This window comes from Lithobates pipiens, unplaced genomic scaffold, assembly GCF_037356315.1.
Source record: "Lithobates pipiens isolate NorthernLeopardFrog02 unplaced genomic scaffold, aLitPip1_a1.2 Scaffold_8, whole genome shotgun sequence".
Taxonomy (NCBI): domain Eukaryota; kingdom Metazoa; phylum Chordata; class Amphibia; order Anura; family Ranidae; genus Lithobates; species Lithobates pipiens.
In genome coordinates, this window is record NW_027507903.1 from 449,897,941 (window position 1) to 449,913,680 (window position 15,740).

At 46.2% G+C, this 15,740-nt stretch overlaps 1 protein-coding gene across 2 annotated transcripts in view; it reads left to right on the forward strand.

Moving 5' to 3' along the window:
- The first annotated feature begins 4,761 nt into the window (after positions 1-4,761).
- LARP1 (La ribonucleoprotein 1, translational regulator) overlaps positions 4,762-15,740 on the forward strand; it is a 101,639-nt gene continuing 90,660 nt past the window's right edge. For both annotated transcript variants that reach the window (XM_077468376.1, XM_077468377.1), the window contains exon 1: positions 4,762-5,136. In XM_077468376.1, the coding sequence (XP_077324502.1) occupies positions 4,935-5,136 (202 nt within the window). In that variant the 5' untranslated portion in view covers positions 4,762-4,934. The remainder of the gene's footprint in view (positions 5,137-15,740) is intronic.

Below are 15,740 nucleotides of genomic sequence, written 5' to 3' on the forward strand. Positions count from 1 at the left end.
TTGTGGCACCAGTGCCTAAGGCCCAATTTTTCTGCCCTTGTTCAACAGGTGCATGTAATTACAATTCTTGATATAATAGTTCACAGCAGGGTGTTCCTGCACCCACCAAGAGTAACTGTGAGGGCACACAGTGTTGTGGCAACACCAACACCTTAGGCCCAAATTTCTGCAGAGCATATAGGGCAGACCCCTACTTTCAAACATCCAACTTACAAATGTCTCCTACTTGCAAACGGAAGGAGACAACAGGAAGTGAGATGAAATCTACCCCTAGGAAGGAAAATTCTCTCCTGTAAGAGTTGATATGGGAAAAACGTGTCTCCTCTCCACTGATGCTTTATCACCAATCCTTGTTTCACTAAAAAACCCACATTTTCAAAAAACATTTGTCATTGGGACAGAAAGTGAGGTGAAATCTTCTGAAGCGGTGCACAGACAGCAAAAAAATTGTTACAGGGGTGATAACCCTTCCCTATGTTTTCCAAAAAGCTTAACAATAGATTTTTTGGCTGGAGCTACACTTTAAAAATGTACCAGTTCAAAATTACAAACAGATTCCACTTAACAACAAACCTACAGTCCCTGCCTTGTTTGCACCGCCTGTATACTGCTGTTCAGAGTATATAGGGCCTGGGGGCTCCACACCTTTCCTTTTTTTAATTCGGGTGTGGGGTTCCCCTTAATATCCATACAAGACCCAAAGGGCCCGGTAATGGACTGGGGGGGGGTACCCATGCCGCTTGTCTCACTGATTTTCATCCATATTGCCAGGACCAGACATTATATTCTAGATTGTAAGCTCTAACGAGCAGGGCCCTCTGATCCCTCCTGTATTGATTTGTATTGTAAGTGTACTGTCTGCCTTCATATTGTAAAGCACTGCGCAAACTGTAGGCTCTATATAAATCCTGAATAATAATAATAATATTAAAGCCGCAAGCAGTTTTAAATTACTTATTTATTCCTTTAAAAATGTCATTTTGAGCAGGGACTGTTCTAAACACGGGAAACACATGCCACTTCACAGGCATACTATAGACACCCTCCAGGTATGATATTTAAAGGAATATTTCGCTTTTTTTTTTTCACTTTAAGCATCATTAAAATCAGTGCTCCCAAAAAAACGGCAGTTTTTAAAACATATTTTTGCATTGATGTCCCCTGGGGCAGGACCCGGGTCCCCAAACCCTTTTTAGGACAATAACTTGCATATTAGCCTTTAAAATTAGCACTTTTGATTTCGAACGTTCGAGTCCCATAGACTTTAAGGGGGTTCTAAAGTTTGCGCGAACCTTCGGTCCATTCGCAGGTTCTGGTGCGAACCGAACCGGGGGGGGGGTTCGGATCATCCCTAATGAAGAGATGGGAATGAATTGGCTGTGGCCGTCCCAAATGTCGGGGGCCTGCCACCCCCATTCTTCTCTTCCCAAGGTGGCCGACACTGGAATACTCAGGCCAGAGGCTTCTGAGTTTGTGCCTAAAAGTCTACCATTTGAGGAGTTGGAAGACCCTCACTCTTCCCTGTTGACAGCAGTTTTCCGAAGACTTTCCATCCTTCGTGGAAGAGGAAGCTGAACCTATTAAAGAGGAAGTAAACCCTGATGGGTTTACTTCCTCTTTTTTTCCCTGCAAAGGTAAAGCATAATGGACTACTATGCATCGCATAGTAGCTCATTATGTGTCACTTACCTGACACAGGAGCCAGCGAAGTCGCCGCTGATCCCTGTAGTCCGCCGCATCCATCTTGCTGGTGGCGTCTCGCAGCTCCGACCAATGACAGCGGCGAAGCCGCGATGACGTCACTCCCGCGCATGCGCACGGGAGTCGCGTCTCGCAGCTCCGCCGCAGCCATTCGGCGAAGCCGCGATGACGTCACTCCCGCGCATGCGCACGGGAGTCGACAAATTAGGCAAATCCATTCTTGGACTTGCCGCATTTAGTGCGCCTGCGCGCCGCTGTCTACGGCGCATGCGCCGTAGACAGCGGTGCCCATTTTCGGGCAAATATCTCCTAAACCATATAGGTTTAGGAGATATTGCTTGGACCTACAGGTAAGCCTTAATCTAGGCTTACCTGTAGGTCAAAGTGGTTTGAAGGGGTTTACTTCCTCTTTAAGCAGGAGGAAGAAAAAAAGGCTCCTGACAATGAGAGACCAGTGTGCTAACCCCAAACCTAAAGAACAGCAAGAGCGAAGGTTTATTCACCCGCTAAAAAGACTAACATATATATCAGATGTAACAAAATATGTTTTTGACTCATTATTCTTGTGTGTTTATTTATGCTCTTGGGGCCCACTTCACTTAAAGGGGTCCCCACAAAAGCAGACAGATTTGATCTTGTGGAATTTTCCTGTAACCTCTATCTTTTGTTTTATTACAACATACTTGTTTATTGTCTTATATTACTGTGATTGTTTGTTCCATCCTCCTTTAAGAAATTTCACAGTAAAAGTTACTTTTTGTGCTCAGTATAACCTGTGTCCTTTGCTGTGGTATTTACACTGCACTACTACCAGGTGTGCCAGTGGGGTTGAGTCTGTTCTTGGGGTTGAAGAGGCAGAGTGGGGAACCAACAATATTCAAGTGGCTCCTGTGGGGGTAGCACTACATTAGGTATAGGACTTAGGGTTTAATATTAGTGTTAAGGGTTGATATTAGGGTTGGGGGTTAGGATTATGGGCCTGGGTTAATATTAGAGTTTAGTATTAGGGTTAGGGGTTGGGAAAAGGTTTTTTTATTTAATTTATTCATTTTCATTTAATTATTGCAATTGAGTAGAAAAACTCTGAAATCAAGTGTTTCTGTGCATTTCTATGGATCAGAAAATGCTTAACTACTTCAGGCCCGGAAGGATTTTCCCCTGTAATGACCAGACCATTTTTACGATATGACACAGCGTCGCTTTAACTGAAAATTGCGCGGTCATGCGACGTTGTACCCAAACAAAATTGATGTCCTTCTTTTCCCACAAATAGAATTATTTTTATTTTTTGTGCTATAAACAACAAAGGAGTGACAATTTTGGAAAAAAAACAAAAAAATAATTTTTTTTTTACTTTCTGCTATAATACATATCCAAAAAAAAAAAAAAAAATATATATATATATATATATATAAACTAATTTCTTCATCAGTTTAGGCCAATATTTATTCCTCTACATATGTTTGGTCAAAAAAAAATGGCAATAGGCATATATTGATTGGTTTGTGCAAAAGTTATCACGTCTCCAAACTATGAGATAGATTTAAGGACTTTAGATTATTTTTTTATGTTTTTTTTCTGGTAATGGTGGCGATTCGCGATTTTTTGCAAGACTTGACATTGTGGAGGACAAATCTAGCCCCAAATGACACTTTTTGGGGACTAGTGACATTATTACATTGATCAGTGCTATAAAAATGCACTGATCAATGTATAAACGACACTGGCAGGAAAGGGGTTAACAATAGGGGCAATCAAGGGGTTAAATGCGTTCCCTTAGCGTGTTCTAACTGTGGGGGGTGGGTTTACTGGGACATGATAGAGATCGCTGTTCCCGATCAATGGGACCAGCAGATCTCTGAGATGTCCTCTGTCAGAACAGGGATCCACCTTGTTCACAATAGCAGATCCCCGTTCTGCCTCTCTGTACAGGGATCGTGGGCTGCACGTGCGCTTGCAATATAACATGCACGGACCGACGTACGGGTACGTCGGTTCGCGCATGAGAGCCGACCTGCCGCGGTATAAGTGTGGCGGCTGGTCGGCAAGTAGCTAAAAAATGCACCAATCTGCCTGATTCGAGCTACAACTAAAGCTCCAGATGTTCTGGATCTTCAGGCAGTTCGGCTGCATGTGACTTGCAGTGCAGATGTGAACGAATTCTATAGAGAACAATTCTTTTTTTTTTTTTCTCCTCCAGCGTTTTGGAGCGTCAAGCTAGAATGAGATGTGAAGGGGGCTTATGTCCGGTACACACAATGAGATTATCGGACAAATGGTTGTCCGTTTTTTTTTTTGCATGCTAATCTCAGATCAAATCTGATGAGTTTACTAAAGTCACGAAAATTCCAGGACGACAGAAAAAAAATGTGGAAGTGATATCATGCATTGTAATGCATTTGTATTGCGTTTTCAAACTATAGCTGTACATCTGGCATCGTACAAAAAAAAAATTCTTACATCTCCGATAGAATAATATCGGATGAACTGTCATGATCGGCTCTCGAAAGCTCTGTACTAACGATCCGATTATCGTACGATCGCTTTGAAAGCGATTTTTTTATACGATATTCTGATTGTGTGTACAGGGCATCAGGGTTTAATCATTATATACAATTTATTTAGAGCCAACAGTTTGGGCAGCGCTTTACAACACGAGGGCAGACAGTACAGTTACAATCCAATCCAATATTACTTTATTGCTGGAATATTGGAGATAAACAGCAATTGATTGCTGACTCAGCAACCTGTCGCAGTTATTCCTGTATTCTCACCTATGGGTGGACTGAAGACTTGTCAGCAGAGAAATACATTGGCTGCCTCCAGGAAATGCTACTTTCCTGGCTCTCACCCTGGCCCCTCTACTTCCTCACACACTGTGCAGGCTCAGAGCTGACAACAGCCAGCAGTTACCATTCCCTCTAGCGATATGAATGGAGTTTCAGACGCCACGCCCCTCCCTCCACACACCTCGTACCCCGCCCTTCGCCTCACACACACCTCCCAGCCCCGCCCCTCTCCTCCTCCCCAGCGTGGAGCGCGCACGTCGGCGTGCCTCAGAGCGCGTGCCCGCACTGCCCCATCGCGTGGTCTTCCTTGGCTTCCATATTGCAGCGGTATAAGGTCGGGAGGGCCGCCCGGTGACTGAGCAGAGCCAGCGCCCGCCGTCTAGGCCGCAGCCCTTCGCGTGCAGAGAGAAGTGAGAGAGAAGCGCCCGCCCGGGGTGGTGGGACATGGCCACTCAGGTAGAGGCTCCGCTCATGCCGCCGCCCCTGCAGCAACCAGCAGCGGCACCGGACTCGGACGGGGGAAAGCAGGAGCTGGGACCGGACGGAGACGAAGGGCTGGGACGCAGGGAGTTCGTGGAAGCTCCCCCGCCCAAGGTGAACCCCTGGATAAAGAGCAGCGGAGGGGTGAATGGACAACACCCGGCAGGTGAGTGCAGCAATGGCTGGAGGTGGGGGTAGGAGTCCGCCATGAGGAGGGGCCTGATACACGAGCGCGGGGGGGAGGGGGGGGGGGCTGATCAGCTGGTGTGGTGCCTTCACCCTCCCTGAGAGAGGACCTCTTGTGTGACTGCTGACCATATCAGGGCTGTACACATGAGCGCTGGCTTCTGGGTGGGTGAAATGCGTCAGCTTGCGTTTCATCAGACCTCAGCGCTGGTCAGGCATGCTCTTGGAACACATGGCTCTTGTAGCTTTATTACAGCTACACCGGCAGCACATGGAGGTGATGTGGGTAGGTGCATGTCTACAGCAGCCCCAAGGTGTGTTTCTGGTAAATCTGGTTACTTCTGTTACAATCAGACTCTGCACTCCCTCCCCCACCTTTTTTCTATTCCTTCTGCAGATCTTCCCAGCAGCCTCTGCTCCTGTGATGTCGCAGAGGGTCTTCGCGCCTGGCAGAGGCGGGACTCCCGAGGGTCTTCGCGCCTGGCAGAGGCGGGACTCCCGAGGGTCTTCGCGCCTGGCAGAGGCGGGACTCCCGAGGGTCTTCGCGCCTGGCAGAGGCGGGACTCCCGGGCACCCTATGTTTCCCCTCAAATATGGGATGTCTGCTTGGATCATGTGGGCCTTAGAGAGGGGGAGAAGTGGTAATCCCACCCCTCAATATACGCAGGGAGGAGCGATCACAGGGTGACAACGCTGCTGAGAATTAACTGCAGGAGAAATAGTGTTGTCAGCCTGTGAAGGAAGTGTTGTGGACTGGAAGAATCTCCAGGGATTTGTTTAGACCGCACTTTTAAACAAAGTTTGCATGGTTTTTAATCTAGTTTTTTTCACTTTGACCTAAATGTTCCTGTGACTGGCATACAGAAATCTGACTCAGTAGCACCAGTATAAGTAGATTTCATGGGTTTCCAGCTGCTCCCTGACACTTCCGCCAGTGTCGAACATAGACTACATGGTGTAGCGGCTGCTGGGAGAGACCACAGCACCCAGCTGGGGGGGGGGGGGGGTGCTATCGTCTTGTCTGTGGCACTCTGTTGGGGTCAGATAGGCAGCTGTTCAAAATATCAAAGATCGACCTGTTTATACTGGGTGCTGCTGACTTTTCTATGTCAGTGACAGGGTCACTTTAAATGGGGATAAATAAAACTCACTATACATTGTACAATCTTCACATCTGCCGACAACTATGTAGTACATGGGTCAGCCTGATTGGACAGGTCATGTAGGCCCTCAATTTTGGTATATACGAGGCTCACTGTACGCACTACAATCTGACCATACAATCAAGTTTAGATCTACCAGTGCCATGTAATATGAGGGCCTACCAGGCAGGCCTTTGCACTACATACTTTCTGGGAGGGCTCCCTAGAAGATTGTACAGACTAATGTGAGTGGTAAACTTAGAGGCACCCCAAACAAGTTCTAGCTATACTTAAACCTGCTTCCACCCCCCCCCCCATTCTAAGCCTTTCTAACCACCTTTGTAGAGAAAATATGTCTACCTATTCTAAGGGTGCTCCAGTCACATGATTGGTTTCCAGCATCAGCCTCAGTGCAGAGGGTCAGCTGACAGCAAATGCTTCATAGTCTATGGGTGACATCACTGCCTAGCGATCTCTCCGCTACACTGAAGCTGCTGCTTGGTGATTGAATCGGGGCACCCTCAGTATAGGTAAATATACACCCATTTCCTTTCATGGGGTAGGTAGAAGAGGCTTAGAATGGGCATGGGAACAGGTTTAAGTATAGTTAGGATTTGACTGAACCTCCACTTTAAAGTTGACTGTATGCTGACCCTAGGGTTTGGACCTCTCTTAAATTGTTACCCTCTGGACAGGATCATGTACTGACGACTCCCCCCAATATTTGATTTTATTCAAGGTGGGAATGGGAGTCTCTTGTGACCTTTGGGTCCAGTTTTTTGTGATGGAGGCAGTGCAGACCTGTATAATAACTGGGGGGGTTGGGTGAAAGTGGTCATGTGTCCCCTTGTATCTCCAATCAGTGCCACAAACTACTTGCATTTGGTGTGAGGAACCTGAGCAGGCGCTGATGCAATGCAGCCCATTTTTGTCTTGACAAAACAATTTCCAACAAATTTCATTTGCTTCACCATCTTCTTCTTCTTCTTTTTTTTTTTTTTTTTTTTTTTTTTTTTTTTATGAATGGACTTTAGTGAAAGTCATAAATTTCAGAAATGTTCCCTTCTACTCCTTCCAATATTCTGGTTGCTGTGGTTAAAAATGAATATCAGCTTGACCCACTGATTAGAAAAACGAAGAACGCTCTCACCAGGAAATGTAGGAAATTCTAGCAATGTATACCCAGTGTTGGGGGTGCTTGGACTGCAGAAAGTCTTAATTTCCTAGATTCCAAAACCGTATGAGGTCAAACCTGAACACTTTCAATTTGTATGCAGGCAGGCCCTTGTACTATAGTTGAAGGAAAATCTGACAAAAAAATGTATGTGTAGCCAGATTTAGAATGCAGGAGATCATTTGCTCTGCATTGTACAGTGTGTGCCTACAGCCTGATTGGACGAGCAGGGGTTGAATGGTGAGGTGTTGTCCTGCTGTGCCTGGCTGGTTAGTAGTGGTAGTCCTGGTGGCGATCTGTGTGTCCTGTGATTAGATGGTTGGAAGTGGACGTCTGTGTCCTGTGATTGGATGGTTAATAGTAGTAGTAGTAGACGTCTGTGTCCTGTAATTGGATGGGTGGTAGTCCTGGTGTGATGAAACGGATTTGATGTCGCTGTGACCTCTGGACTGTGTGCGGGAGGTACAGGGACTGTCATGGACTAGCATGGTGGTGCTGAGGAGGAGGGTCCTCCTTGCTGACCGGTCACCTGCCCGATCCCCTTACTAGGCTTGGGACATTGTGTGTGTGTTTTTGTGGGGGAGGGGCAGAGACAGAAGAGGGGGCGGGGTGTCCATTGGCTCAGTACACCCTGTGATGACACTGCAGTCTGGCCCGCTGGTGGGTGGAGGAGGGCTCCCTGGCCTGTCGATTGGGGTGGAGGAGGGGGAAGGCGGAGACTGTACCTGGCGGCTTGGGGGTTAATGGACGGTGCCGATCTAGAGAACGTGCAGCCTTCCTGTAGCCCCGCCCCCCGCCGCTACCCAGCATGCTCCGTGCAGACAGGCAACGTGGGTCTCTGGTTAGGCCTGTGCGCCGCTGTGCACTTCTGAGCACGTTGTACGGCAGTGGCGGCCCGTCCATGTGTGATCAGACATGACTGTGTATAGAGGCCGTGCCTTCCTCCTCGCCATGTGCTGTCTTCCCCTCTCTCGGGATGAGGAAGCCTTGGCGTGTCTCCATGCTTCCCTGGCACGCCGCACACCGCTCTGATGATATAAATAGTCCGCTCTGCTATTCTCGGCCTAGAAGCGCCAATGAGACCTGCACGAGGCACACATCTCCGGAGACTGCCTGCTACGGGGGGCAGGGAACGTGTGATAATCACACAACCCCCAACACGCCATTATTCCCGGGGAGACCCACGATTGTGACACTGGGGTGGAGGGGGTAGATCAGACTCTGGATTAAAGTCCAATCACCACAATCTCATGTTAAACTCCAGTCACACCTTAGCATTTCCTGATCGCACCACGATGAAGCACACGTGTGGTACTCGTGGTTCATTGTAAGGACTCTTATTGTAAAATTAAAAAAACGAAGTTTTTACTTCCTGTTCTGTGCACAGAGCTGTCCTTTTACCTTTTTTTCTTTGGTGTGCTGAGGGGGTTAGAGTTGCCACCTCATCTCTTTAAACTCAAACACATGAATTACACATTCTGAGGCTAACTTAATGCAGATAAGGCACCAAGTGAGTCCACCTTGACGCGCTAGTAAAGTCTTTTTTTTTTTTTTTTGTCTTTGACCTACAGGTAAGCCTATAATAAGGCTTACCTGTAGGTAAATAGGATATCTCCTAAACCTGTACGGTTTAGGGGAGATTCCCCTTGCATGCCGCAGCTGACTTCAATGGCGCTTGCGCTCCAGGGATTCTTGGCTGAAAGTCCGCCAGACCCTGCCGGGATGAAAACTCCCGTGTGCATGCGTGCGAGCGCGATGACATCGTGGCTCTTGCCACTCACAGCGACGAAGACGCTCAGAGGGAACATGTCAGCTCCCTCGGCGTGGACCGAGTGAGATGCCGGCGCCTCGTTCTAAGGTAAGTTTCATAGTGAGCTAGTATGCGGTCCATACTAGCTCATTATGCCTTTTCCCTTTCAGGCATAGAAGAAAAAGTCAGCAGGCTCACCTCCTGCTTTAATCTACAGAGCCTGTGTAGGTTTTTTTTGTTCAGGTTTAAAGGAATGATCTGGCAATTCTATAGGTAGCACCCATATGGGCTCCCTCCCAGGCTGGGCTGTGTGCATCCCTAGATACAAATAGTGTGGCCAGGGCATGCCCCTGCCCCCTCCTCACATGATTTGACTGTCGGAATCCATAGGCTCTTTTCCTGTGAGAAAGAGAAGAGGGCAGGAGCACTGCAGACAGGACAGTGCATGGTCAGTGGAGCAGTGGGTAGGTGTTAATGAAAGGGGGGGGATGGGGATCTTTTACCTTAATGCAGAGAATGCATTAGGGTAAAAAACCTAGATCACAGCAAGTAGACATGCAGATTTCAATACAAAGCCCAATAAGCTACTTTGGACCTTGAAATGAATGGGTTACCCTATGTGTTGGGGGGGGGGGGGTGGGGGGTTATGCATAAACACTTTGTAAACCACAATGTAATTTTGTGCTTCTCACAACACCTTGATGTAAATACAGTTTAATTGTCCTTTCAAAAGTTTTTCTTATTAAAAAAAATAAAAAATTTTCAGGTTTCCCCATGCAAGGGAACATGGCAGTATTTTTTGCAAAGGGGCCACCCCACTCCCTCACATTTACCTTGCCTCGTTATTTCCTCCATTGTAGTCAGTACCAAAATGAGCAGTGTTGGTGACATCACTCCCTCGGTCACGTGATACTGAGTAAACATCACCAGGCCACATGTACACTTATACCCACAGTTGCCGGATAACATTACTGCTGCCAACAGAGTGCAGGCAAGGTGGGTACAAGTATTTAGATGGAGGAAGGTGCTTTGCTTGGTTTAAGTAAGAACAAAATGTCTCAGAGCAGTAATCGGCTGCCACCAAAAAAAATCAGGGGACCTTGCAGGTGTAAGTCATAATGTACTAATATGCACCCCATATTAGCTAATTATGACACTTACCTGCAAATGGAACCCTTCAGTACAACAATGTCACGGCTCCCTGGCACTTCCATCTTCACCTGGTCTTCCTTCTGGGTTTGTTGGCTCCAGCTGGGGCTGTGATGTCGTCACTTCTGCACATGCACACAGGAGCCCTGGCACAAAGCTCTGAAGGGACTGCCATGCATTTTGTGGCAGCGTTGCATTGAAGTCTGGGTATGCTGTCCCGTCAGTGCATGCACCAGTGATGTCACTGGCTGTATCCCATGTGAATATCTCCTAAATGCCACCGGTTTAGGAGTTATTCACTTTACCGACACGTAAGCTGCCTTATAGCCTTACCTGTAGGTACAAGTTAACAAGTGGACTTCTACTTTAAAATCCATCACATTGTTCAAAGAAGTCTCTGGTGATTCTTTAATTTGGCACCACCTTTAGACATATCTTGTTATGGGGGTGACTTGCTGCTGCATTGTCACTGTCGCACACACCTTGTGGTAAATATGCAGGCCCGGTCCATTCTCACCATCAGGAAGCAATGTGCAGCAGACATTGAGCAAATGCATCTAGATAGGAATATTTTCTAACTAGCTCCTATCTCCAACGGTCTGGGTATTTAAAATCCTCACACTTCTCTTGGTGCATTGCTTCCGGCACAGACTAGATTGATTCTGATTGGTCAGCCTGGTCACATTGACAGTGCTGACCAATCAGAATCCATTTGATCGTTCCCAGTAGTGCTTAGGGAGAACTGGAATTTCAAATGGAGTGTGGCTATGGGGGAGCTAACAGCTTGGCAACCCCAGAGATGTGGATGGGTGTCTGGTGTTTCACCTTTTTTACATTTTATTTTTTTCTGTAAAGTTGTACTAACCTTTTAAATTTTCTATAGCAGGGTTATGCAATTAGTGGACTTCCAGCTGTTGCAAAACTACAAGTCCAATCACGCCTCTGCCTCTGGGTGTCATGCTTGTGGCTGTCAGTCTTGCTATGCCTCATGGGACTTGTAGTTCTGCAACAGCTGGAGGTCCACTAATTGCATATCCCAGTTTCTATAGTTTAGAGCTATTCGAACAATGCTTCTTGGTTCATTGGATCACCTATTGCATGGGATCCATACATCTTTTATTTTAATATGCAGACTACAAGCAATGTGTTCCTGTTTCTCTTGTGGTATTGTATAGCCCAGCGTGGATATTTTGCATAGACCTAGCATCAAATATTTTTTTCCATGTTGAGTGCTTGCTAGGTTACATGTAAATGTAATGCTTTCAGGTATTTATTACCTCTCGCAGAAATCGAAGCTCCCCCCTGACAATGCTTACATCTGCTTTTCTCCTCAGGACAGCCCCATCTTTGTTCAGGCATCATTCATGGTCAGCAGACTCAAAGATGACTGTCATGTGAATCCTGGTACCTGTGCAGTTCTTGGCTATGTTCACAATTGTCTAACAGATCAGCCCCCATTGATGTGTCTTGCCTTGTGACCTGCTGTAATGTTGACTGGTCAGCACAGGAGACTGAAAAATGCTTTCCTCTGCCTGCAGTAGACTAATTACATCATATCATCCTAGGCAGTCGCTTGGCTGGCGTGTCAGTAGGCTGCTTTTGACAATAAACAGTTGAGCTTTTATGAAGGACTGATTCTGCACTTTAACACTCCAGAAATTTATTCATACAGACATGTAAAGTTGAAAAGGTTCACTTTAAATATAAGACAGAATGGTACTGAGTCAGGTGACTTGCTAGTAAAGAGAATGCAGAGCCCCCAAAGTAACACCTTTTAAACAATAGTGGCAGCTGTTCAGCTAAAGCTGCCAGACTTCTACTTTGTTTAATTTTTAGATTGGGGGATTCTGGGAAAAGTAACATCTGACGTTGCACAAGATTTTGAGACCTGCCTCTGTTGTACAGGACACGATAAGGTAGAAATGGTAAAAGCCTGTCAGCTGCAGCTGGATAGGGCTCATTAAAATAAAACGTTGGTCTCTTTTAATGTTTACATAGGACTTTGTTGTTATCCCTAAATAGGACCTTTTCTGTGGAATGAGATGTTAAAGTCTCCTGAATCGAATGATGGTGCGGACATCTGTAGGTGCTTTCATATTTGTTGGACTACCCTATGATACCTGGAAATACTGGCTTTATCAGTTACTGCTTGCATTTACCCCTTTCCTGTGCCTCATGATTGTAGTATGGGGAAAAAAGAGAAAGGCAGCCTTAACAACCAAAGTGAAGCTCAGTTGTTCTCTATTCAAACACCCCAGGCTTTTATTTATGGGATGCTCTGGGAAGTTGGTGAGAATATTGTCACAGGGTGCTGTAATGGCATTCTGATGGCACTTGATACAGTAGTTGCATATGTACAGAAGTGCTCTAAAGGGCTAGTTCACCTTTACCAAAAAATTGCCTTTGCAGGTAAGGCACACTTGTAGATGATGATAAACAAAACTGCAGCTTTACAGTCCGATGATGTCCGTGCTATGGATGTGGGCCATTTATGTATCTCCCATAGATGGCAACATTCCACCCTGCCTTCTTTCTAGGACATTGCTAAGACTCCTAGCCGAATCAAAGCCTCTCACGTGTTCAATCTCCCCTATCGCGGTAGCTCTGAGCTCTGCTTTCAGTGAGCAGAGTCTACCCATCAAGTAGTTCTGGACATTGTTGCTGGGAACCAGTCCTCTGCACTCTTATGTCAGTTTTTTTTGGTGATCTGGCGTGTACTTGCCGATTTATGCTGGAACATACTCCCAGACACATCTTACACAGGATTCTGGATTTAAAGTGGTTGTAAAGGCTGATTTTTTTTTTTTTTCCATGGATTCTGTGTGTAAAGGTAAAAATAAACCTGTGTGCTGCCGCTGTCAATCACAGCCAGTGATTGGGGAAAGGGCAGGGCCAAGCAACAGCTCTGTGTCTTATAGATGCATAGACTGGGGCTCAGGAGTAAGCATGCACTAGTGCCCCTATAGTAAATGGCGTGCTATTGGGCACAGTGGTCAAAGGGGGGGGGGGTAGCCAGGAGTGCTGGCTGGGGACCTTAGAGGGTCGGTGCTGCCCTGTGCAAAACTGTTGTACAAAGCAGGCAAGTATTATATGATTTTTTATTTTTTCTTAACCTTTTAAAATTGCTTTATAACCCAAATTCTGGGGGTGTGTATGCTTTGGGTACTAGTAAAAAAAAAAAAGGCCATTACCAAATTGTGCTTCTTCCATGCTACAAAACTGGCCCCCACAGCCTCAAGCCTAAGGTGCTGTGGCAGCCGCAGGTAATGTGGTGTCAAGTAAGATAGGCCTGCATTGTACATGAGGATGCAGAGGGACTGCCCACAATATGGAGTAATGGGGAGAAGAATTGAGCGGATTTGAAATCTGTCAGTACTAAGCATTTTCTCCGCTAACTATCAGAGCCAATGGCGAGCATTATTAGTTCATTGAAAACGGTCACTTGTTGCCTAGAACCAGCGACTGTTTCATATGTTTTCCCTCCTGAATTCTGGTCATTTCAGAGAAGTAATAGTGCATCTTGAAAATTTTGCAGGACAGTGTATACAGTCCCAACCCGAGCTGACATTAGTATGCCACTTCTGTACAATCAAAGGAACTTCAACTTAATACAGAGTCTTGGCTCACTTCATCAGCCTTGTTTTTGGTTTGTGTCCTGCAGCCTCTAAGGAATTGTCACCTGCAGAGAGGAAATAGAGATGGCTCCGCATTTGCCTTAAAGGTGCCACACCTTGGGGCAGCTTGCTTATTGTGTAGGTGTAGTGCATGAGATTGTGTGGACAGTGCTTGTTTTGTATTAAAATTAGCATTTTCTGGTCACTTCTGTAGTCGCAGGTTTTGGTTATTAGCATTAGAATACAGCGAATATGTAAAACTGGAACCAAAAGGTTTAGACCTACACTGAAAACAGTCCTCCCCACCCACTACTGTAATGAGAGATAAAAAGCCATGTAATATTTGTGCCACAGATGCTGCTGCTTTGGGCTCCCATGTAGTTTGGTCACTTGACCTCAGCTGAATGAACTTGTGAAACAGATCTGGTTGTCCCTTCAGCTAAGGCCCTATTCAGAGACCGCATTGCAGGAATGATCATTGTTGCTTGCAGTTTTCAAAGTGCCATTTACCACGCATTTGCGCATGTCGTTCATAAGATGCCCCTTCAATTAGCTAGGCTGCCTGATGCATATTTGTTGCACAAATGAACCTCCTGCTCCTTTTTTTTTTTTTTTTTTCTTTTTTTTTTTTTGGGCAGCAAGCTTGTCTCGCTTTTTAAATGCCCATCGATCGCGACAGAATTGCGCTGCATCTGGGGTGCCATTAAGATTAATGGTTCCCAAGCACACGTCATGCGTCTTGCCGGGATTTGTATACAATTTTTTTTTTATTTTTTTGAGCTTGGTGTGACTGAACTTAAAAATGCAAACAGACATTCAAAAGAATGGGATTCTCAGCAGGGTAAGGAGCAAGAAAATGCTTAAAGTGGTGTTGCCACCAAAAAATTAAAACTACTTAAAATTCGTAAAAAAAAAAAATTGGCAAAAAAAAATTTTTTTACTCACCTCTAAATGCCGGTTGCTAGGGGGTCCCTCGTAATCTGCCTTCTTCATTGCCCGGGCTGGTGACATCACTTCCCCTCGCGCCGCACATTCACCTGGGACCTGTCATGTGTCCCAGGTGACTGTACGGCGTATCACGGTGCCCTGCGCCGCTCGCGCATGCGCAGTGGGTGCCCGGCTGTGAAGCCACAGCCGGGTGCCCACAGTATGCATGACGGCGCCGCGAGCGGAGCGAGGTGGGGGGGGGGGGCTTCGTTCCCCTGCATCGCTGGACCCTGGGGCAGGTAAGTGTCCGATTATTAAAAGCCAGCAGCTGCAGTATTTGTAGCTGCTGACTTTTAATTTTTTTTTTTTTTTTTTTTTGGGGGGTACCCCACTTTAAGTGTGGATGGCGTTCAGCCCTAGTTCACACCAGCACTTGAAAGCTGGCTATTTCAGCGCAATTTCAATGCTGTGGATCAGTGCAATTTTTGCACCACCTAATTTCATTACAACTTCATTAAACAGAAGTCTATGCAAGTTGCAATTACTTTTTATTTTTTTGGGGGGGGGGGGATGGAGTAGCGCAGGAACCTTTTTCATTGGCGCTCCGCCATGAGACTATTTGCACTGTTTCGTTGCCAGCAATGGGGTGTGACTTGTCATGCAATTTGACAGTTCCAAATTGCACTGGTGTAAGCCGAGGGTAAATGTTGAAAGGAGTCAAGTATTTAAAATTGTGATGAATGAGCAGACTTCATAATGGTTGTATGTAGATATGTCTTATTAGTCTGAAGGAAGCCATAGCTCTTAGTGTGTGGTGTGGCATGCTAG